Source organism: Scyliorhinus canicula, chromosome 9, assembly GCF_902713615.1.
Source record: "Scyliorhinus canicula chromosome 9, sScyCan1.1, whole genome shotgun sequence".
Classification (NCBI taxonomy): domain Eukaryota; kingdom Metazoa; phylum Chordata; class Chondrichthyes; order Carcharhiniformes; family Scyliorhinidae; genus Scyliorhinus; species Scyliorhinus canicula.
The window spans coordinates 155,851,893-155,875,926 of NC_052154.1; the positions used below are offsets into that span (position 1 = coordinate 155,851,893).

General features: G+C 47.2%; 1 protein-coding gene across 6 annotated transcripts in view; it reads left to right on the top strand.

The window, feature by feature from the left end:
• Nucleotides 1–24,034, top strand: part of lrrc56 (leucine rich repeat containing 56) — a 244,298-nt gene that overhangs the window by 185,157 nt on the left and 35,107 nt on the right. For all 6 annotated transcript variants that reach the window (XM_038807997.1, XM_038807995.1, XM_038808000.1 and 3 more), the window contains 2 exons: nt 18,112–18,289; nt 23,117–23,299. In XM_038807997.1, the coding sequence (XP_038663925.1) occupies nt 18,112–18,289; nt 23,117–23,299 (361 nt within the window). The remainder of the gene's footprint in view (nt 1–18,111; nt 18,290–23,116; nt 23,300–24,034) is intronic.

Below are 24,034 nucleotides of genomic sequence, written 5' to 3' on the forward strand. Positions count from 1 at the left end.
CGAGCCGTCGCGCTGTCGGTGACAAACATGGCTGAGGGTCTCGGCAAAATGTCTGACTCGCTGGGGGATGCCACCCAGTACCAAGCTAACTGTGATGAGGTTGACTTTGATGAGAATGACCGAGCTGCTGCGGAGCTTGTCCCATTCACTGAGGAGCATCACCGAGGGCGTCAACGTGATGGTGAGGACCATGGGGAACCGCAAAGGTTGGCAGATCCAGATGATGCAAGGGCAGCCGAGGTTCAAACCAACTGCCCTTGCATCCCGACGTGAATCCCAGGGCCCTATGGGCACCGAGTGGGAGGAAGGGGCGGATGGTTCCAAACCGGACCTGTCTCATAGAGTGAAGACCGTGGTCACCAGCTCCCCCAAGTTCCACCTCTCTGATATTGCCGCGTCTCCCAGCCAGCACATGGGGCAGGATGACACGGCTGTGCATGTGCTGCTGACAAGTGAGCCAGGACCCTCCGTTCGCAGAGCCAGGGGCATCGAAGGCCACGGGACGTGGTAAGTAGCTGGCTGCCTCCACCTTAGATGTGCATCCTGGGGACACATCTAGACGTAGCGGTAGTGCTAAGAGGGCTGAGCACATCAAGGATCACTAAGTGCACTGGAGAAGGGGGATGGGGTTGTGGGGGGTTACATCGAGGGTGAGGGATAGGGGGCAGCACCATTGGGAGGGTGGGGAATTGTAAACCACATTTCTCAGCAGGCTCAGATCAGAAGTCCAGCTGAGAAACATATAGCTCTAGTCTAAAGTAAGTAAAAAGGCAATCCAACTGATTCCCACTCCACAGAAGATTCAGTCCTATATGGAATGTTGCTGACCCAAATTGATATAGAACTAAACTTATAAGTTTTTCTGCAAAACTCGCCGTACAATTTTAGTAAAGTCTCGACAAAAATATAAACTATTGTTGGAGCAAGCCAAGGCTGAAACACATTTGTCCATTTGGGTCATTTCTCGGATGTTTTATTTAGCTTTGAATTGTTGCACGGCGGCTGTGCACGAGACTCATGCTGTTATAACAGCTTGTGAAATGATGATTGACACACTGGAGAAGAGTTTCTGTTCCAGTGCTCCCAATACCTGCCAGGAGCCCATATTGTGAAATTTCGCAGACCTCCTCCATTGATTTTCCTGAAATTATTGCTTGAAAAATCACAGGTTAAGTTGTACTATTTCCCAATCTGTGAAGGAGGAAACCTCCCTTCTGTACTTTTCAGCAGTTTTATAGATAGTTATCAGGAGTGAGGTCTTGGTGATCTTGCTTGCAATGCAGGACACAATTAGTATGGTAACTTTGGCCCAGTCTGGAATAGAGCAGCAGGAAATACAAAATAAATTCCAGCTGGTGTTTGGCTCAGATCTCCAGTTGAATTTTAATTTATTGATATCAGGATGAGTGCACTACTCAAAAATCTCACACTTATCAGGTCAAAGCAGTCCACTTGATCGGCAGCCCATCCACTACCTTAAACGTTCACTCCCTCCACCTCTGCTGTGCACAGTGGCAGCAGTGCATATCATCTACAAGCTGCACTGCAGCAACCTGCCTCACCTCCTTCGACAGCACCTGCCAAACCCATAAGTTTATCACCAAGGGCAGTAGATGCATGGGAGCACCACAAACTGTAAATTCCCCTCCAACCACGCACTATCCTGACTTGGACCTATATCACCACTCTTTCATTGTCACTGAGTCAAAATCCTAGAACTCCCTCCTTAACAGCCTGTGAGTTTTTCTGCACCATATGGAGTACAGTGGTTCAAGAAGACAGCTCATCACCACCTTCTTAGATAATTAGAGATGGGACACAAAGGATGGCCTTGCCAGAGTTATGCACATTCCATGAAAGATTTAAAAAATTCAATGAATTGTTCTCCTTCATTGTATTTTATACAGAACATCCAGGGCCCTGGTGTAAAATCTTATCATAAAGGCAACAATTCACTCCTCCAGTATTGCAATGGAATCTCACTATGCAAGAAGACACAAATAACATGCCGGTGACTGATGGAAATTAGGCTTTGACAGTTGAGGACTTTGAGATGATTGTTATCACTAAGGAAGTAATGGGGGCTAAAGGTAGACAAGTCTCCTGGGCCTGGTGGATTGCATCCTAAGGTGCTAAAAGAGATGGCTAGGGAAATTGCAAATACACTAGTGATAATTTACCAAAATTCACTAGACCCTGGGGTGGTCCCGGCGGATTAGAAATTAGCAAACATGACACCACTGTTTAAAAAAGGAAGTAGGCAGAAAGCGGATAATTATAGGCCAGTTAGCTTAACTTTGGTAGTAGGGAAGATGCTGGGATCTATCACCAAGCAAGAAATAGCGAGGCATCTGGATGGAAATTGTCCCATTGGACAGACGCATCATGGGTTCATAAAGGGCAGGTCGTGCCTGACTAATTTAGTGGATTTTTTGAGGGCATTACCAGTGCGGTAGATAACGGGGAGCCAATGGATGTGGTATATCTGGATTTCCAGAAAGCCTTTGACAAGGTGCCACACAAAAGGTTGCTGCATAAGGTAAAGATGCATGGCATTAAGGGTAAAGTAGTAGCATGGATAGAAGATTGGTTAATTAATAGAAAGCAAAGAGTGGGGATTCATGAGTGTTTCTCTGGTTGGCAATCAGTAGCTAGTGGTGTCCCTCAGGAATCAGTGTTGGGACCACAATTGTTCACAATTTACATACATGATTTGGAGTTGGGGTCCACATTTGCATATGACACTAAGATGAGTGGTAAAGCAAAAAGTGCAAAGAGTACCGGAAGTCTGCAGAGGGATTTGGATAGGTTAAGTGAATGGGCTAGGGTCTGGCAGATGGAATACAATGTTGACAAATGTGAGGTTATCAATTTTGGTAGGAATAACAGCAAAAGGGATTATTATTTAAATGATGAAATATTAAAACATCCTGCTGTGCAGAGAGATCTGGGTGTGCTAGTGCATGAGTCGCAAAAAGGTTGTTTACAGGTGCAACAGGTGATTAAGAAGGCAAATGGAATTTTGTCCCTCATTGCTAGAGGGATGGAGTTTAAGACTAGGGCGGTTATGCTGCAATTGTATACGGTGTTAGTGAGGCCACACCTGGAGTATTGTGTTCAGTTTTGGTCTCCTTACCTGAGAAAAGACGTACTGGCGCTGGAGGGTGTGCAGAGGAGATTCACTAGGTTAATCCCAGATTTGAAGGGGTTGAATTATGAGGAGAGGTTGAGTAGACTAGGACTGTACGCATTGGAATTTAAAAGAATGCGGGGGATCTTATAGAAACGTATAAAATTATGACGGGAATAGATAGGATAGATGCGGGCAGGTTGTTTCCCCTGGCGGGTAAAAGCAGAACTAGGGGGCATAGCCTCAAAATAAGGGGAAGTAGATTTAGGACTGAATTTAGGAGGAACGTCTTCACCCAAAGGGTTGTGAATCTATGAAATTCTCTGCCCAGTGAAGCAGTTGAGGCTCCTTCATTAAATGTTTTTAAGATAAAGATAGTTTTTTGAAGAATAAAGGGATTAAGGGTTATGGTGTTCGGGCCAGAAAGTGGAGCTGAGTCCAAAAAAGATCAGCCATGATCTCATTGAATGGCGGAGCAGGCTCGAGGGGCCAGATGGCCTACTCCTGCTCCAAGGTCTTATGTTCTTATGCTAAAGGAGAGAGAGGAAATGAGGAACTACAAGCTTTATAGCGCTGGAATCTATTAAGGAAGTTTTAGCAATGCATTTAGAGAATCATACAAAGTCAACATGGTTTTAAAAGGGAAATTATATTTGACAAATTTATTTGAATTTTCTGAGGATATAACTAGTAGGGTAGATAAAGGGGGACCAATTGATGTGGACATTCATATGGTGCCGCAAACAGGTTATTACACAAGATATTATATTATGGACTCCATTATAGCGGAAACTTCATGCTTCATTCCCAGGGACACCTTGGTGGGAACGTAGCCACGGAAGAGGGGCAAACACTTAGGCCAAATGACCCACCCAACCGCCCTGTTAATGCTACCTTGGCCTGGCCTAGGAGCACGCATACAAGGAGGTCCTCTGCCCTGCCTGTTCCCAACCTGCACTGGGGTTGGGGAGTCCTTGAACCATCTTAACCTTATATTTCTGGATCTGCCGTGTGCAACTCCTTCCAAGCCAAAACCCCAATGCAAAGGGGAATACTCCTGCACAGAGAACCTTTAACTGGAAGCAAAGCCACCTCCAGGCAGCAAGACGGAATGCCATACCTTGTCCAGATGATTGACAAGGGCGAAGGGTGTGCAACAGAAGCCTGTACAGGAAACCCACTGGTCACGCAAGGCCTCAGTGATGCCAGCAGATGCCATGTGTTCCTTCTCCAATTCTCAGATGTGAATGTAGCCGTGGTAGAGGGGCAGTCATTCCGGATGACCCCCTCAATCACCTACTAACTGGGCTTGATAATGTTGAATTTGACCAGGCCCAGGAGCAGACTCACATGTAGGTCGTCCTCCTTCCCATATAATCATAGGATGCAATGGTTCAGGGACTCCCAAGGTTCCTACGCTTTTTGTGGCCTTGACCCCTCTCCACAACGGGTGCCCATAGATCAGGAGTATGGGACTGAAGTGCAAACAAAAGTAATAAAAGCTTTTTCAAATAACAGAAAAGGGGGTGCAAACTTACAACTTGCATGTCAATGGCCAATTAATTTCACAAGACCGCAAAAAGCATAAGCACCTTGGGAGCCCCTGAACCATCGCATCCTATGATTATATGGGATTGTTGCATGCAACACCCTCCACCTCACGTGGAGCGGTAAAGAGGAGGACTCCTGTGTCGAGAAACCGCCCCCTCTTCCGCCAGATCGCAACAAGGCTTGTCCAGGCGACAGACAAAAAGGCAAGGAAGTAAAGGGTGTGCAGCAACAGCCCATCCAGGTAACCCCTCAAGTGTCCCTCTGTATTTGCTCAAGTGAAACTCTGATTAATGTCCTCCGCCTGCATATAAATAAACACAATTGGTAAATAATGAACACCTCCTGCAATACCATCTCTATGTAACCTAGTTTTGTACATCTAATTACCGCAAGGGTTACGTAATCATTTCACTTGGTTTAATTTAGTTTTTGGAACAGAAATTTAGCTAGTTTAAATTAGCTCAAAGAGTGTTAATTATCATTAACAAAATATAAATTAAGAAATGTAATAACTCAAAATCCATATTATTAGCTTTTATATTTATATACAGTGATCCATTTGGTTGCTACATACTGCGCACCAGGTGAAGATCAGTAACTAACCATTCCCGTGTGAACAATAAAACGCTTTCCTCCTGAGTACAGCTGGCAATAAAAGCCAAGGTTATCAGAATAGTCAGATTAATGACTCAGAAAAGGTCAGCCACTGAAATAGTGCAAACCTTCACAAGAATAACAAATCTACATCAGTTCATTTAAAAAGGAGTTGCAAAGCAACAGATACAGCAAATATCTGCAAACAGCTGAGCCAGGAAAATATAAAGGTTGCATTTCTATTTCAGACCAGGCTGGCCATGGTGTGACGGTATAGTGGTTATGTATGAAAACAGAAAATGCTGGAAATATTTAGCAGCTCTTGCAGTATGTGTAATAAAAGAAAAAGTGTTAATATTTCAGGTTGTTAAACCCTTTGTCAGAACTCTGGTTTTGATTATGGTTGCGTTACTGAACCAGTAAACCAAAGGCCTGGATTAATGACTGTTGCTCGTTTTACTGGAGTGTGATTAACACGCCTCCGTTTAAAGGCGGTGTGCTTAACACTACTATGGCTCTGTATGTGTAATTATGCTCGGAGTCGCCAGGTGTCGTATTGAGACACCGTCACAAGTATATCAAGGTCAGGTTCAAAGTAATAAATCCATACACCGATTAGTAAGTCCAAACGATTGGTGTTTATTATAACAAATATAATAAATACTCATGCATACGCTAAAGAGACTAACTTACTTCTAATACTAAACAACTAAATACTTATCTAGGCAGGAACAAGCAAGGTCAGGGAGCAAGGCCGTCGTCCCGTTCTTGGTCTGTAACTTTCTGATTGGCAAAGTTGTCAAGAGCTAGCAAGGTCTGGATCACGTAGCGATCGTTGTGTTGGCACTTACAGTTCGATGGCTGATGCTCAACGGCCGGTGATGAAACTGGAGTCAGGATGCGATGCAACAGGTCTGGGCCGGAGTCTGGAAGCAACAGACCGAGTCATGTGCTTGACCTTTTTATAGGTCCCAGGAGGTTCAGGCCCCCTTGGGGTGGTTCCCTCATCTATTGGGTCTTTCCCAATCGATATCTTTCAAACTCCCCAATCCTAGGGTCGTTCCTCGATGTTTGGGGCGGTCCCTACGGCTCTTTGTTTTGGTTGCTTTGGCGCCATTCTGTCTGGGCGTCTATGGAAAAGTATCCATCGATACTTAAATGTTTCTATTGTACCTGGGCCTGGGCCGGGATCACCTCATTAATATGCAGATCTGTTTCCCATTTGCACCTTTGGCTGAAACTCTGCAACTCTTTGGAAACTGGTTTCTGTACGTGCAAAATGCAAAACAGTCTTTTGCAAGCTGTGTGTCCTCACTATGGCTGTTTTTCCCTGTGTTCCTTGCGGTTCTCCATTTTGTAGCCCAGTGTCCATCTTAGATGGCTACATGACCCACAGACATGGAGCAAAATTCTCCCATCCCGCTGTGGCATTGTAGCGCTAACAATTATACTCAAAGACGAGAGACTAGTACAATAGAGGCTTTATTGCTGTGCGATGCTATTCCTCCATCTGCAACTGTAGACTAGGGTCTGAGTGACTCACACGCATATTTATACACAAGCTCCCTGTGGGCGGAGCTAGCCGGCAGGGGCTTACCGGAGGAACCTGTATTAGAGGTACAGGCATACATCCCCCTACTGCAAGTACACATCACTACAGTGGTTATATCACCACAGGCATGTAGGAATGGAGAACCTATAAAGTCAAAAACGCGCTGGTTAAAAGTCATCTTGCAATTCTCCCACTGGTAGGTGAATGGCGGGACGGTCTTCCCACTGGCTGGTGGTGTAACCCTCATTTGCATTTATTTGCATCCCAAATAAATGCTTATTAAAACAGCTGTCCACTGATATCCCATCAGGCTTTTCAATCTTGCGTCACTCCAGTGTGAAATTACATTGCTCTAAAATACTATTGCTTAAGGGTGGCATGCACAAGGCGGTCCGCAGTTCACAAGAGACTTCGAGGTCAGTGCAACAACATTTCTGCCTAAGTGCTGCATCACTCCTGATGTACAGTGCACCACTCTGCCAGGGCAGACTGGTTCCTGCCCTTTTTCTCTATGCTGATGTGGTTTTCATGGACAACATCGTGCCGCTGGATGCATGACCCCTCCTGTATCTCAGTTCAGTACTGCTCCTGGGGGTGAGGAGTACAAGGATCTCCTTCCCCATGGTGCAACATATCAGTGTCTGCCTGAACTCAGGTAGCCACCGCAATAAAGGTCCAACGTTTGACCGGAGATGTAGTGCGAGGAGGTCGGGTGGGGGTGCAGAATAGAGGAACAGACTTCGTCATGAGGCTGTTCACCTATTCCCACTGGGTTGCTGACGTCCTGGACAGTTTGGTGAAGATAGGTGGGCTGGAGAGAATGATATGACTGGTACTTAAATATGGCGCCAGGAGCCATGAAGATCCTTGTCTTCTCAACCTTGTCCCTTGCCTGAGGTGTCCTAATCCTCAGGTTAAATCACCACCAGTCAGCTCTCCCCCACAAAGAGGAAAGCAGCTGGGACTACAGTAACTACTTAGTAGAGGGAAAATATTACACAATGTTTACATGAATTTTTAAAATAAAAATTAACTAGGATTATTTTGTGCACTATCAATTTCAGAAACACCCTGTTACATTTTTTATGTCCATTATAACCAGAGGGCAAATGTGTTTTGGTTCACTCTCTGCTGCTGATCTGATCTGAGCATCAGTAACTGGGGATTTCATAATCTACTTGGGTGGTAGGGAAAAGATGGAATCAGAGCAGGCAAACGGGGCAGAGTTGTGCCTGACAACTCCTATTGCCTCCTGTTAACCAACCAGTTACAGTGGAGACCAAGCAGGCTACCCATTTAACCTATAACCTAAACCCAGTTTCTGAACTGTTCTATTCCATTCCTCTGGTCTGTATGAAACTAAACTGAACTCAATCTCTGGATTAAGGTCATTTGGAATTAGAATTCCACAAAGGTGTGAGCGCCAGGCGAATTGAGCAAAGGTAAGTTACTGAAAGAAAAGGACATAACACAATACCAATGGAGCGTGAAAGATTGGTGTTTTATATTGGGTGATATGAGGCCCAGAGTCTCATTTAGAAAGAAGCAAATTGACGCGAAACGAATTTCAACTTCAAATTTTTTAATCTTTTCAACAAATGAGGATAGATCTATACATTGTGAAAAATCACGCTTTGACATCTCGGTCTTCAGCTGTGTTACTCCTAGGCTCTGGAACTCTGTGTTTAAACTTCTCTTTCTAACTTTCATTATCTTCAAATGTCTTCTCAAAGCTACCTCAAGCCATATATTCTGATTTTATTCTCAAAATTTTTCTGCTAAGTGTCCAGTTTTGCATATCTGTAATAGATTGTGGTGCTTTACAACAGCAAGGAGAGTACTCCTCAAATTAATTACAACACCAAACATTTTTGCAGCCAAATAGAAACCATTGCCGAATCATGCATCTTAAACAATCTGCTTGCTGGTGTTAACAGTGTTCAAAGATGATTTCAATTCCACTCTGACATTAGTTCACTATCCCATTGGCGGTGTGCCTTCAGCTGCCGAGGCCCTAATTTCTAGAATTCCCTACCTGAACCTCTTCACCTCTCTCTCCTCTTTTAAGATGCTCCTAAAAGCCAACCATTGATCAAGCTTTTGGTGAACTGCCCTAATGTATATTTTTGTGTCTGTGTCAACTTTTGTCTCTTAATGCTTCTGTGAAGTGGCAAGGAATGTTTTAATATGTTCAAGGGTCTATATAAATGGTTATACCTGTGCTTTTATGCAAATGAGTCTTGGGTTTTCACTAGAGTCAGGAACTATTTGCTACAGTACTGTGATAGCTATTCAGATGGTACTGATATTTCAAGGGCAGATCAATTTATATGTTAAATGGAGGAATCTGAAAGAGAATGGGAAGGATCTACAACAAGAAAGTACTGCTTCGACTTGGTCATTGCCAAGGCAACTTTTATTCAAATCAAGAATCTTAGGCCTCCATCTGCACAGTTTCAAAAATATAGTTTTCTGAAACTTATGGTCTGAACTGAGGGGCAGCACAGTGGTTCTGTGGTTAGCAGCCTCACACGCCAAGGACATGGTTTCAATTCTGGCCTTGGATGACTGTGTGGCGTCTGTACTTTCTCCCAGTGTCTGCGTGGGTTTCCTCCGGGTGCTCCGGTTTCCTCCCAGTCCAAAGATATGCAGGTTGGATGGATTGGCCATGCTAAATTGTCCCTTAGTGTCCAAGGATGCACAGGTTAGGTGGGGTTATGGGGTTAAGGGGATAGGATGGGGGAGTGTGCCTAGATAGGGTGCTCTTTCAGATGGTTGGTGCAGACATGATGGGCTGAATGGTCTCCTTCTGCACTGTAGGAATTCTAATTCCAAATGACCTTAATCCAGAGATTGAGTTCAGTTTAGTTTCATACAGACCAGAGGAATGGAATAGAACAGTTCAGAAACTCCCTGCTCTGGCGCACTTGCACCGAAGTTACCCCATTGCAGTTGGACCATTCAGAGGAATTTTCCAGTCAGCATCTTGCATGCTTGTACTAACTGTACATGGAGGAGATTGCTCCTTGGTTTAAATAGTGGTTTTGAAACTTTTTTTCTCAGGACCCACTTTTACCAACTTGCCGACTGACCTCACGACCCACATTGGCCGACCTTTGCAACACACTACTTTTGCTTACCTAGGGTGGCATGGTGGCACAGTGGTTAGCACTGCTGCTTCACAGCTCCAGATATCCGGGTTCAATTCTGGCCTTGGGTGATTGTGTGGAGCTTGCACTTCCTCCTTGTGTCTGCATGGGTTTCCTCCGGGTGATACGGTTTATCCCACAGTCCAAAGATGAGCAGATTAGGCGGATTGTCCATTCTAAATTGCCTCATAGTGTCCAAATGGTAGGTGGGGTTACAGGGATAGCGTGGAGGCATGGGCCTAAGTATTGTGCTCTTTCCAAGGGCCTGGCAGACTCAATAGGCTGATTGGCCTCCTTCTGCACTGTAGGGATTCTATATAAAAAAATATATAATGTGAATGGTGAGCCTGCTTGGCCTCATGATCTCACTCCAATCCGATTCACAGGAGGAGAGGGCAATGTTGCATATCTGGTGCAGAGTTCAACCCGTTCCTTTGTGCTGTCTTCATCTTTGTGAGGACGGTAATTCCAACCTCGCACATGTAGGTCATTGTGAAGGGCAATAGCAACAAAATGCTTATTTTACTCAGCACTGGATACTCGGAGAATGCTGTCAGCCTCATGGGCTTGTGGTGTGTTTTTAATGTGCTGTCACAAGTGAGGTGCAGCGGTTCTGTCTCATTTGGAGTCAGCTGTAAGTTAACAATTGACTCAGGAATCTCAAGCTCAAAGGGATTTTTTATCCACCTCTTCTCTTTCAAAATCTGAAACTTTTCCTCTGGAAAGTAGCGCCAAAAACTGTTGATTAGCTAACAGATGCGACTGAAAAAGGCTTGCCAGTCTATTGACAGTTCCCTTCCTGACATTTTCTTTGAAGTGTTGTAGCGATGTGGGGAACACGTAGTAGCTTTGGCTTTGTACTCACTCTTGCCAAACTTTCAATGACTTTTGGAAAGCATCTATTTCTTCACAGTGTCAAAAGAAATCATCGTCCTTCCCTTGCAATTTGAGGTTCATTTTGTTTAGAATTGAAAAGATGTCTACAAGGTAAGATAAAGTTAACATTCAACTCTCATTTGCCAGTACATCCTTGCAGAGAACACACATGGGCTTTGCATCCTGATTTGCATTGGCACAATTAGCAAAACCATACCTCCAGAAGTCATCTTTATACTGCTTTGTTCCCGATTTCAATTTCTTCTTCATGGGAAGTTCACCAGAGGCCCTGAAGCTCTGTCTCCAGCTCGCACCACCACTGCTTAGACCTGCTGTGGACTCTCCTGTACAGCCCTCTCCAGTAGATTCAGTTATGAGATCATGGCCTGTTTGTGTCTCTGGCTCGCTCTTCCTTATTACAAAATGACCCACCTTCAGCTTTTCACAGTCCTGTTGCTTGCATTCTGGCAGTTACAATATGGAGGAACCTCGCCTCCGTGATTCTGCGCCAAAAGCATGGAAGTACACGGCGCGTGACATCAGTGTATGTGCCGGGCTCTCAACCTGTTCTCTGCCGCCGCTTTTGATGGGAAGACTCCAGTGTTCGCATTTAAAGGCAGTTCGCGGCCGGCATTCTCAACTTAAAAGTCGGTCGTGGCTGGCATTCTTAAAAGCTGGTTGCGACTGTTGGATGCTTCTCATGCGACCAATCACCCCTCCACCCTCTTGACACCCGGCTGCAAACCACTGCACATCACGACCCCCAGTTTGAAAATCCCTGAAATAGAGCATGGCACAAAATGCGCCTATTCAAGCTACTTTCATCATTTGCTCCTTTGGGCGCGATTCACCCAAAATATTTGTAAGTTTATCTGTGGTGGGTTAGCAGAGAGTTTCCCGCCGGCTCTGCCAGCGAGATCCCCATAGCTATTCAGTGACACTTAGTCACCTTTTGGGCCAGGGGGGAGTTCCTCACCGGTTTAGCCCACACACTTTGTGTTGCCCTATTATGTATTTTCTTTTATTTTATTTTCATGTACTTAATGATCTGTTGATCGCAGAAAAGTAGTTTTCCCTGTACCTCAGTACAGGTGACAATAAACAAACCAATCCAACATAGAATTGTTTTTAGCACTGGGGAGCTGAAAGAGATTGGGCTGCCATTTTCAAAGGGTGCCCGACCTCTAAGTGAGTTTGTCCCCTCACCCATGGGCATTGTCACCCCCCACACATATGGGCACTACCCCCCCCCCCCCCCCCCCCCCCCCCCCCCCCTCCCAAGTGAGGACACACCACTATGGGGTCCCTGGGGATTCCCCCTCTTCAGGCCCCCCTTAAAGCACCCCCTCCCTTCCAGGACCCCCACCCAACACCCCTCCAACATCCCGGAAGCCCCTACCTACCTGCCCTGCACACAGCCACCCATCAAATCCACCCCACCCTCGGCCCCTGACCCTTGACAGTGCCACCCTGGCACTCAGGCACCCTTGCACTGGAACCCTGGCACCCAGGCAATGCTGCCAGCTTGACAGTCCCACCCGGGAACCTTGGCAGTGCCAGGGTGGTGGTGCCAAGGTGCCTGCTGGGCAGTGCCAAGGTGCCCGTGTTCCAGGGAGGGGTCAAGGAGGCACCCTGCACTTACCCTGACCACCCAGGGGTCTCTGATGGCCTGGGAGACTCCCAGCTGCCGTTCCGCCTGGTCCATGTTTGTGTGGACCAGTGCTGAACGGTGCCTGTTGGCAGCATCGCTGGGGAGGCCGGTGGTACCCCTGTTGCCAGTGGATACCGGGGAAGTTTGCCGCAGTCGGTTTAAAACCAGCTTTGGTGCGTGCCAATTGGTCATGCCCGTTGTGAGCGTGTTTTGGATTTGGACGCCTCGCGAGGCTTGGGTGAAACCCGCAAGGCACAAAGACTGTCAGGAATCCAGCGAAAGGGCTCTTCCGGCATTCACCAGCTGCATCGTCCGCAAGGTGGAGTGCATGCGACGTGGCCGGTGGATCGCGCCCTTTGTCTTATGCCCTCTATGATGCGCCTAGGAACTTTCTTTTAAACTGTTACAGGTACTTGATCAAAACAAGTTGTTGTCATGGCTGATCAAAAATTAACATGCAAATGGCTTCTTTAATAGATATTTTTATTAAGGCATTTAGAAATAAACATCAAACTCAACCACAATCAAGATCAAAAAAGAACAAACAGGAATCACACCATAACTAAATAAGTAACGAACAACCTGCCTTCCCTCCCTCCACCCCTGCTCCCTGCTGACTTAACTGTCCTGGAAGAAAGCAATAAACGGTTTCCATCTCCGGGCAGACCCTTCCACATAATTCCGCACCTGTAAGTATCGGAATCCATTTCCGCTGGGCAACTTGTACTCCTCTACCAGTCCCTCCAAGCTCGGGAAGCTGCACCCACGAAGCAATCCCCAAACTGCTCGATCCCCGCCCGCCACTAACACTGAAACCCCACGTCCAGCCCGCCCTGGAACAAACCCGTGATTCACATAGATCGGGTTCCAAACTGAGGACCCTTCAAGCCTGAGGTGCTGCCGCCATTGTCCCCACACCCTCAGGGCCCCCACCACTAATGGACTTGTGGAGTACCTGGCTGGCGAGAATGGCAAAGGCGCCATCAACAGCATCCACAAGCCAGTGACCTTACACGGGGCTGTCTCCATCGGCTCCCATACCGGACCCCCCTCCCACTGCCCACTTCCTTACCATGGCTACATTTGACACCCAGTAGCAAAGCAGTAATTTATTAAATTTGGCAAGGACAGCCCCACCCAACCCCCTCCTGCCCCCGCTCCAACATCATCTTTACTCGTGAGACTTTCTCCACCCACAGGTTTCCCGAAAACATTTTATAAAATTCTACTGGGAAGCCGCCTGGGTCCGGGGTCTTCCCTGCCTGTATTACACCCATGCCCTTCACCTCCACCAGTCAAATGGGTTCTCCCAGCCCCTCTATCAGGCCCTGGTTCATCTTGGGGAATTCCAGCCCGTCCAGAAAATTCCGTATTGCCCCCCCTCGGGGGCTCGGATTCATAAAGCCTCCTGTAGAATTCCTCAAATTCCCCATTCACCCCCACCAGCTCCAGTACCACTCCACCTTTGGTGTCCGTCACCCTACCAATCTCCCTCGCCACATCTTGTTTTCTGAGCTGGTGTGCCAGTATCCTACTAGTCTTCTCCCCATACTCATACACTGCCCCCTGGCCCTCCACAACTGCCCCACTGCCTTCCTTGTGGACACCAGCCCAAACTCCATCTGGAGCTTCTGCCTCTCCTTCAACAATCCTGCCTCCAGGGCGTCCGCGTATCTCCTATCCACCCGCAAACCTTCGCCCACCAACCAATGCCATCCCGGTTCGCTCCTTCTCCCTGTACACCCGAATCAATATAAACTCCTCCCTAATTACTGCCTTGAGTACCTCACACAGCATGGCGGCCAAGATCTCACCTGTGTCGTGTAGTTCCATGTACCCCTAGATGGCGGCCCTCACCCACTCACACACCTCCTCCACTAGTAATCCTACACCCAGCCTCCACTGCAGGCACCACCAACCCCCCCCCCCCCCCCATCCCCCAACCTCCGATCCACACAAATCCACCTAATGCAGTGCGTGGTCTAAGACCACAATCGGCGAGTATCCTGAGTCTACCAGCCCAGCCAGCAACGACTTACCCACCACAAAAAATTGATCCACGAGTAAATCCACTGCGCATGACAGAAATATGAAAACTCCTTCACTCTTCGCCACTGCCGATACTCTCTCCGACCTCGGCTCCACCGGTCCGACGCCGGATCAATGATCGTGTTAAAGTCCCCACCCATAATCAGCCGGTGCATGTCCAGGTCCGGGAACTTCCCCCAATACTTGCTTCATAAACTCCACATCGTCTCAGTTTGGGGCATGAACATTTACCAGGACTGCTGGCATCCCGTCCAATTTCCCATTTACCATCACAAACTCCCCACCCCAAATCCGCTATTATAATCCCCACCTCAAATGCCACACACCGCCACCCCACGCTTCTTCATATCTAACCCCTACCCGCTCACACACCTCGTAACGAACAGCGCAATAAGAAAAAATAAAAGGGAAAGAAAGCACAAAAGGTGCTTTCACCCCCTCATTGCATCGAGACATCTTAGAGGAGAAAAACTAATGTGGCAGGGGGATGGGAATCAATGCAGGAAGTCGGAAGGCAGTAAAACAGGAACATAAACAAAAGGCAATAAGGGGGAAAGTGTAAGGCAGAGAAGACATAGTCAAAAATCAAAAAGGGCGACAGTACAAGGTACAGTGACTGAGGGGAGCTCAGTGAATAGGCCCAGTAATACTAAAAGGAATAAAACGGGAAGTAAAAACAGATAGTAAAAGTTTGTACAAATATATAAAATGAAAAAGAGTGGCTAAGGTAAATATTGGTCCTTTGGAGGATCAGAAGGGAGACTTAATAATGGGAGATCAGGAAATGGCTGAGGAACTGAACTGGTTTTTTGGGTCGGTCTTGACGGAAGACACAAATAACATACCATAACATAGCCTGATAGAAATGAGGCTATGACAGGTGAGGACCTTGAGATGATTGTTAACACTAAGGAGGTAGTGATGGGCAAGCTAATGGGGCTAAAGGTAGACAAGTCTCCTGGCCCTGATGGAATGCTAAAAGAGTGCTAAAAGAGATGGCTAGGGAAATTGCAAATGCACTAGTGATAATTTCCCAAAATTCACTAGACTTTGGACTGGTCCCGGCGGATTGGAAATTAGCAAACATGACACCACTGTTTAAAAAAGGAGGTAGGCAGAAAGCGGGTAATTATAGGCCAGTGAGCTTAACTTCGGTAGTAGGGAAGATGCTGGAATCTATCATCAAGGAAGAAATAGCGAGGCATCTGGATGGAAATTGCCCCATTGGGCAAACGCAGCATGGGTTTATAAAGGGCAGGTCGTGCCTAACTAATTTAGTGGAATTTTTTGAGGACATTACCAGTGCGGTAGATAACGGGGAGCCGATGGATGTGGTATATCTGGATTTCCAGAAAGCCTTTGACAAGGTGCCACACAAAAGGTTGCTGCATAAGGTAAAGATGCATGGCATTAAGGGTAAAGTAGTAGCATGGATAGAGGATTGGTTAATTAATAGAAAGCAAAGAGTGGGGATTAATGGGTGTTTCTCTGGTTGGCAATCAGTAGCTAGTGGTGTCCCTCAGGGATCAGTGTTGGGACCACAATTGTTCACAATTTACGTAGATGATTTGGAGTTGGGGACAAAGGGCAATGTGTCCAAGTTTGCAGACGACACTAAGATGAGTAGTAAAGCAAAATGTGCAGAGGATACTGGCAGTCTGCAGAGGGATTTGGATAGGTTAAGTGAATGGGCTAGGGTCTGGCAGATGGAATACAATGTTGACAAATGTGAGGTTATCAATTTTGGTAGGAATAACAGCAAACGGGATTATTATTTAAATGATAAAATATTAAAACATGCTGCTGTGCAGAGAGACCTGGGTGTGCTAGTGCATGAGTCGTAGAAAGTTGGCATCCAGGTGCAACAGGTGATTAAGAAGGCAAATGGAATTTTGTCCTTCATTGCTAGAGGGATGGAGTTTAAGACTAGGGAGGTTTTGCTGCAGTTGTATAAGGTGTTAGTGAGGCCACACCTGGAGTATTGTGTTCAGTTTTGGTCTCCTTACCTGAGAAGGGACGTACTGGCGCTGGAGGGTGTGCAGAGGAGATTCACGAGGTTAATCCCAGAGCTGAAGGGGTTGGATTACGAGGAGAGGTTGAGTAGACTGGGACTGTACTCGTTGGAATTTAGAAGGATGAGGGGGGATCTTATAGAAACATATAAAATTATGAAGGGAATAGACAGGCAGGTTGTTTCCACTGGTGGGTGAAAGCAGAACTAGGGGGCAAAGCCTCAAAATAAGGGGAAGTAGATTTAGGACTGAGTTTTGGAGGAACTTCTTCACCCAAAGGGTTGTGAATCTATGGAATTCCTTGCCCAGTGAAGCAGTTGAGGCTCCTTCATTAAATGTTTTTAAGGTAAAGATAGATAGTATTTTGAAGAATAAAGGGATTAAGGGTTATGGTGTTCGGGCCGGAAAGTGGAGCTGAGTCCACAAAAGATCAGCCATGATCTCATTGAATGGCGGAGCAGGCTCGAGGGGCCAGATGGCCTACTCCTGCTCGTAGTTCTTATGTTCTTATGTTCTTAAAAGTTCCCCAACCACCAACAGAACAAAAGATACAGGAATTACCAAAATACAGGAAAAAAGAAACAACATTCATCTCCACACCCCTCCTCCACAGTTCAATGTCCTCCTTCACCTGCCAGTCCATTGTCTCTCAAAAATCCATCACCTCCTCTGGTGGTCCAAAAATAGTGCTCTCTGTTGTTAAAGGTCACCCAGAGGTGAGCCAAGTACGACATCCCGAACTTCACCCATTGTTTTAAAGAGGGCAGCCACCACCTGATTAAATCCGGCCCTCCTCTTCGTCAGATCCAGGCCCAGGTCTTGATACGCTCGCAGCTCACCCCCCCCTCTCAGGGGCATCTCCTCACCTGCCTCACCCATCTCATTTTGGTCACATATATGGCAGTGTCTGCTTCCTCAATGCCTTCAGCCATCCCTATAATTCTCAAGTTCTGCTTCCAGGAGCGGTTCTCAATGTCCTCTACCTTCTCCTGTAGCCAGTTCTAGGTCTCTCGCATTACTTCCATCTTGGCTGCCAACAAAGCTAACTGCTCCTCGTACTCCCCCACCACCTCCTCCACATTCCGGATATCTTAGCCCTGAGTCTCCAGCCTCTGCACCACTCAATCGATTCTTGACTTCAGATCTACAGCCTTGGCTAGGTCCTCATGGGCCTCTCTCCTCTGCTGGCTGAACGTCTCATTTAGGAAGTCCACCAGTTGATCCATTGACCATTGGGTAGGCCGCGCAGGCCCTGCACCCTCCACCATCTAAAGCTGTGGCACACCAAGATTCTCCTGCTCCCTTCTTCTCAACCCACTTCTGGTCCATGGATCCATCCACCAGTCCCACCAGCGGAGTCAGACTTCCCTCTGGCCAGCCCTACACCATTTGCAGTCACGCATCCACCCTCCGAATGGGGTAAAGGTCCGAAAAAAAACAGCCACTCTGTCAGTGGCTCTGACCACTTAGAATTTTGTCTTGGCAATATCCATTAATTGCAATGCAAATAGTTGTCATTGTTTTCTTTTTTCTACCTCCCCATCCAGGATTCAAATTGTAACTACAGGGAGATGGTTAAAAAGTTAATCCCACATTTGAAGTATTTGGACGACATTCCTGTGAGTGAGACCTGCATTCAATCTAACTGTACCGTCAAAAAGGATTGGCTAATTGTGAAGGAAGCCATTAAGGATGGCATCTCTGCTGAGGATCTTGAAAATCTAGGTCTGTGGAATAACTCACAAGAAATTATTTAAAGCACCCGTCAAATATGGTTATTAAAAAGAATGTTTCTAGTGTCTTATCGCAGGATCTGACTTTGGACTCGGCTTGTCCAACTTTTTTACGTGTGGGAATATATTTCCATTTTATTCTCATTCAAGGTATCAATGAGAACATTTCGGAAAGATAATGGGTACGATCCACTGGCTGCGTGGTGGTCTCCCTTGAGCGGAATGCGGCCGGTGAATATCGGGAGAGCCCTCTTGTGGGCTTTCCGACAGTATTCATGCCTCACGGGATTCACCCAAGTCCCGCAAAGCATCAGAGTCCGAATCTCACACACAGGGTGAGACCAAACGGCGCACGCCGAAGCTGGTTTTAAACTGGCTTCAGCAAACTTAACCAGCATCCACAGGCCTACCTCAATTCTACAGCCTCCCCAGCGAGGCTGCAGCCGGGCACCATTTCGCACTGGCGAGTGCCAGGACCCCAAGGGGGCTTGAAGAGGGGGAGAAGTGCAGGACCCCATTGCAGGGTGTCCTTACTTGGGTGGTGTGTGGTAGTGCCCATGTGTGTGGAGGGGTGGCATTGCCCATGGGTGAGGTTGTGGGGGACCCACAAGCTCACTTCGAGATCGGGGAACCTTTTCAAAATGGCAACCCGATCTGAGGTCAGCTCCCCAGTGCTCAAAAAAAAATTCTACGTATGGGCTGAACCAGTGAGAAACTTCCTAAGGCCCCCAAAAATGACTACGTGTCATTGAATAGCGGTGGGGAACTCGCCGGCAGGGCCTGTGGGAAACTCTCTGATAAACCTGCCACAAATGAACTTAGAAATTTTTCCGGAGAATCGCGACCAATGTTTGGCACAACATTAAACTGCATTTTTTTAAAAAGTTGTAATAAAAAAAAAAAATTTGCAAGCAAAAATAAAGCAATGTCAAAGCAATTAATTGTTAAGTTAAAAACAGACTAATTAATAAAAATGACCAGAGTTTGAGAGGGGCAATGAATATGCTAGTTTCAGAGTTTCAATCACAGCCTTACCCACTGTGTGTGGGTGTGAGCATGTTAATGTGAGCTGGTGAGAGTGAGTGCAAACCCTGAAACTCATTCACTTTCACTACTCTCATACTTGCTCTCACTCTCTCTCTCTTACACTCTTGCTCTCTCACACACACTGGGCAGGATTCTCCGCTTGACGATTCGGATTTCGTAATTGGCGACCGGGCGGAGAATCCCTTTTAACGACCGAATCGGGGGCGACACTTGTTTACGGATGCTCCCCCCGCCAAAACGGCGTCATCAGAGAGTACACCGCTCGCAGTTGGGACGGCTTCAGGATGTTACCTGAAGGCCCTCCCCTGATACTCCATCCCCGAGTTCACGATGGCACGGTTCACTTGTGCTCTCAGTTTTTGGGAACCTGGCGTGGCGGCAGCAGACTGTCCAGCGCTGGCACAGTTGGGGGATGGAGCCCTGCCGCTGGCCAGGGGGGTTTCAGCGAGGGGTGGACCGGGGTGGCGAGGGGGTGCCCAGGGGGGGCACTATTTGGCAGGTCAGTTCCACATGCGGCCGGCACCTATTCTGGCATTGTAGAACGCCACAGTTCCCACGCTGGTGTCGGCACTTAGCCGTAGAATCGGAGAATCCAGTCACTCTCTCTCCCCCTCTCTCACAGCCTCTCTCACATACATGTCACACACAATTGACGCAATCTAACGGAAAGATTTCAGTGGCGCGTTTTGCTGGGGGTTCCCCGCCGGCTCTGTTGGTGAGTTCCCATCGCTATCTAACCACACTTCGTCACTTTTTGGGGCCCTGGGGAGTTTCTCACCGGTTTAGCCCACACTTACAATTATTTTCATCTATTATTTTCATCATTGGGGAGCTGAACTCCGGCTAGACCGGTTCCTCCGAGATCGGGCCGCCATTTTGAAAGGATGCCCTGGTCTCTCAGTGGGCTTGTGGGTCTCCCCACCCACAGACAATGTCATCAGCCACACAAATGGGCAGTACACCTTACCCCCCAAGTGAAGACACCCCGCTATGGGGTCACTGAGTGTCCCCCTTTTCAGCTATTCCCACGCCCCTTTTCACCCCCCCTCCGATGGTCCGGGAGACCACCCCTGGTACCGTTCCATCTGGTCCATATCTGTGTGGACCAGTACTGAATGGCGCCCAGCTGGGGACTTCCTGGCGAGGCTGTTAGATGTCGGGTGTCCGGTGGATCCCAGGTGTGTACGTTTAAGTAGGTTTAAAGCCTACATAAGCGCACACCGCTTGGTCCCATCCATTTTGGATGGGCTTCTGGTCGTGCCATCGCAGGGATCTTGGGTAGATCCCACGAGGTGTTGTGGCTGCCGGGGAAGCTTGGGGGAGGCCTCATCGGACATCTACCGGCCATGTCACAGTTCCGGGCGGACACGACGTGGCTGGTAGAGCACGCCACTATCTCTCTCTCCCACTCACTCTCTCACTGCCACACGCACACACTCACTCTCCCACTCTCCCACATGCAGATGCTCACTTGTCACTTCCCCACATATTCTCTCCCACGTATTCACACACACTCACTTCTGCAGACATACACTCTCTCCCCCCCTCCCCCCACACACACACACACACACATATAATTGCTTACTCCTTTGCTCTTCCCCTCCCACACATTCAATCTCTCCCTCCTATACATTCAATATCTCACTACCACACACTCAATTTCACACTCCTACATGCACACTCCGCTTACACCCACACATACACACACTCACACTCTCACTCCCACATGCACACATGTACACACTCACTTATTCTCTCACTTCCCCATCTCGCATATGCAAACTGTCTCACTCCAATACACACACACACATGCACTCACTCTCTCATCCCTCCCACATTTGAATTTAATTTGAATTAAATATGATTTATTGTCAAGTGAACTGAGATACAGTGAAAAGTACTGTACAGCCCAGACAGATTATTCCATACATGAAAAAACATAGGACATGCATGATTACACAGTCATCAGGTGAGCATGCGGAGTGTAGTGCTACTCAGTCGAGAAGATGTGTGAAGAGATCAGTTCAGTCCATAAGAGGGTCACTCAGGAGACTGGTAACATCAGGGAGGAAGCTGTTTTTGAACCTGTTAGTGCGTGTTCTCAGACATTTGTATCTCCTGCCCGATGGAAGATGTTGGAAGAGAGAATAATCCAGATGGGAAGGGTCGTTGATTATGATGCCCGCTTTCCCAAGGCAGCGGGAGGTGTAAAGAGTCAATGGATGGGATGCGGTTTCGGGTGATGGACTCGGCTGTGTTCGTGATTCTCTGTAGTTTCTTACGGTCATGGGCCGGGCAGTTGCCATACCAGGCTGTGATGCAGCCAGATAGGATACTTTCTATGGTGCATATGTACAAATTGGTAAGAATCAATGTGGACATGCTGAGTTTCCTTTGTTTCCTGAGGAATGTAGGCTCTGTTGTGCTTTCTTGGTCGTAGCATTGACGTGGGTGGACCAGGACAGATTGTTGGCGATGTGCACACCTAGGATTTGAAGCAGTCAACCATCTCCACCTCGGCAGCATTGATGCAGACAGGGGTGTGTACAGCACTTTGCTTCCTGAAGGCAATGACAAGCTCTTTAGTTTTGCTGACGTTGAGGGAGAGATTGTTGTCGTTACACCACTCCACTAGGTTCTCATTCTCCCTCCTGTACTCTGACTCATCTTTGTTCAAGATCTGACCCACTACGGTTGCGTCATCAGCAAACTTGTAGATGAAATTGGAGCCAAATTTTGCCCCCCACTTGAGTGCATAGGGGGCTAAGAACGCAAGTAGGCAGCCTTGCGGGACCCTGGCATCGAGGACTATCGTGGAGTAGGTGTTGTTTATCCTTACTGATTGGGGTCTGTGGGTCAGGAAGTTGAGGATCCAGTTGCAGAGGGAGGAGCCAAGTCCTAAGTTTTGAAGTTTTAACATGAGCTTGCCCGGGATTATGGTGATGAAGGTGGAACTGTCGTCAATGAATAGGAGTCTGATGTAGGAGTCCTTGTTGTTGAGATGATCCAGGGATGAGTGTGAGGCGTGCATTGTGGACCAGTTATAGCGGTATGCAAATTGCAGTTATATATCATTAAATATCACTTTAAATACCTCACTCCCAAACACTCACTCTCAATCACCCCACACTCACAAACTCACTCAACCTGTTACAATGCTGGCCTACCTTTCCCACACCCTCTGACCCCTGCTCCACAGCATCTCACTCCTCTCAGAGAGACTCTCCTTCCTGGGGTCCTTGCCACCTCTCCTTCCTGGAGATTCACACAATCTGTGTGTGTCTGTCTGTCTCTCTCTCTCATTCTCTCAATTTCTTTCCTCTTTCTATTGTTCATCCCCTCACCCTGCCTGAAATAAAACTTCTTTCTCCCCAGCAAACCACTGCTACTGGTGTTCTCTGCTCCTCCAATCGCAGACAGTTTGTCTCCTGCATTTGCTTCTGAAAGATTCCATGATTCTATAGGCAGCAAATGTGGGAGTGGAGTGCCTGTGATTGGAGAAGCAGCTCCTTTCAGAATCTTCCACTCCAACTTACCCTTTTGACCAATATTTTGAAAACTGGCTCCGGGGGCTACGTGGATGGACTTCATGGGCCGAATGCGGCCCATGGGCCGTGAGTTGGACAAGCCTGCTTTAAACTCTCTAGTTAACGATTATATTCAATATATTTGATTGCAATAGTCCATGCAGAAATGTATGCAAATCTTTACTATCTTTTTTTAGATATGTGTTGATAGTCCTCTCTAAAATAAACTTTTTTTTAAAATACAGATGATAGTTCGGCTACTGGAAGACCAGCTTCCCGAAAGCACAAGAATTGTGCATCTCGAAAAGCATCAACTTCCCAGCGACCACACAGTGCTGGGAGACTCTCCATGGGGTCTACTGTTGGCGCCTTAAGGAAGGGAATTCCTGATGCCAGACTTCATGATGGCGCGAGCGACCTAACACATGGTAGTTAAACGTCAGTTCTTTCTATTATTAATCCTTTTTGAAGTAGTGCAATGATATTCTTCGACATGGCGAGTTGTGTTTTGGAATGTGCTGACAAAAAGATTGGCAAAAGCAGATTCAATACTAATTTCCCCAAAATATTAGATAAATAATGAAAATTTTTAATTTACAATGCTAAGGGAAAGAGTAGGGGAATGGGACTAATTGAACAGCTCTTCACAGGCACAATGGCACAACGCCCTATGCTGCTCTTAGAACATAGAACAGTACAGCACAGAACAGGCCCTTCGGCCCTCGATGTTGTGCCGAGCAATGATCATCCTACTCAAACCCACGTATCCACCCTATACCCGTAACCCAACAACCCCCCCCCCCCCCCCCCCCCCCCCCCCCCCTTAATCTTACTTTTTTTTAGGACACTACGGGCAATTTAGCATGGCCAATCCACCTAACCCGCACATCTTTGGACTGTGGGAGGAAACCGGAGCACCCGGAGGAAACCCACGCACACACGGGGAGGACGTGCAGACTCCGCACAGACAGTGACCCAGCCGGGAATCGAACCTGGGACCCTGGAGCTGTGAAGCATTTATGCTAACCACCATGCTACCGTGCTGCCCACTCTTGCTCATGTAAATGCTCTATTTGGCCCTTGTTCCTCACTGTAACCAATTGCTTATTTGTCATGTCCTTTGTTGATTATTCTTTTTGTCTACTGTGTATGTACTGTGTACA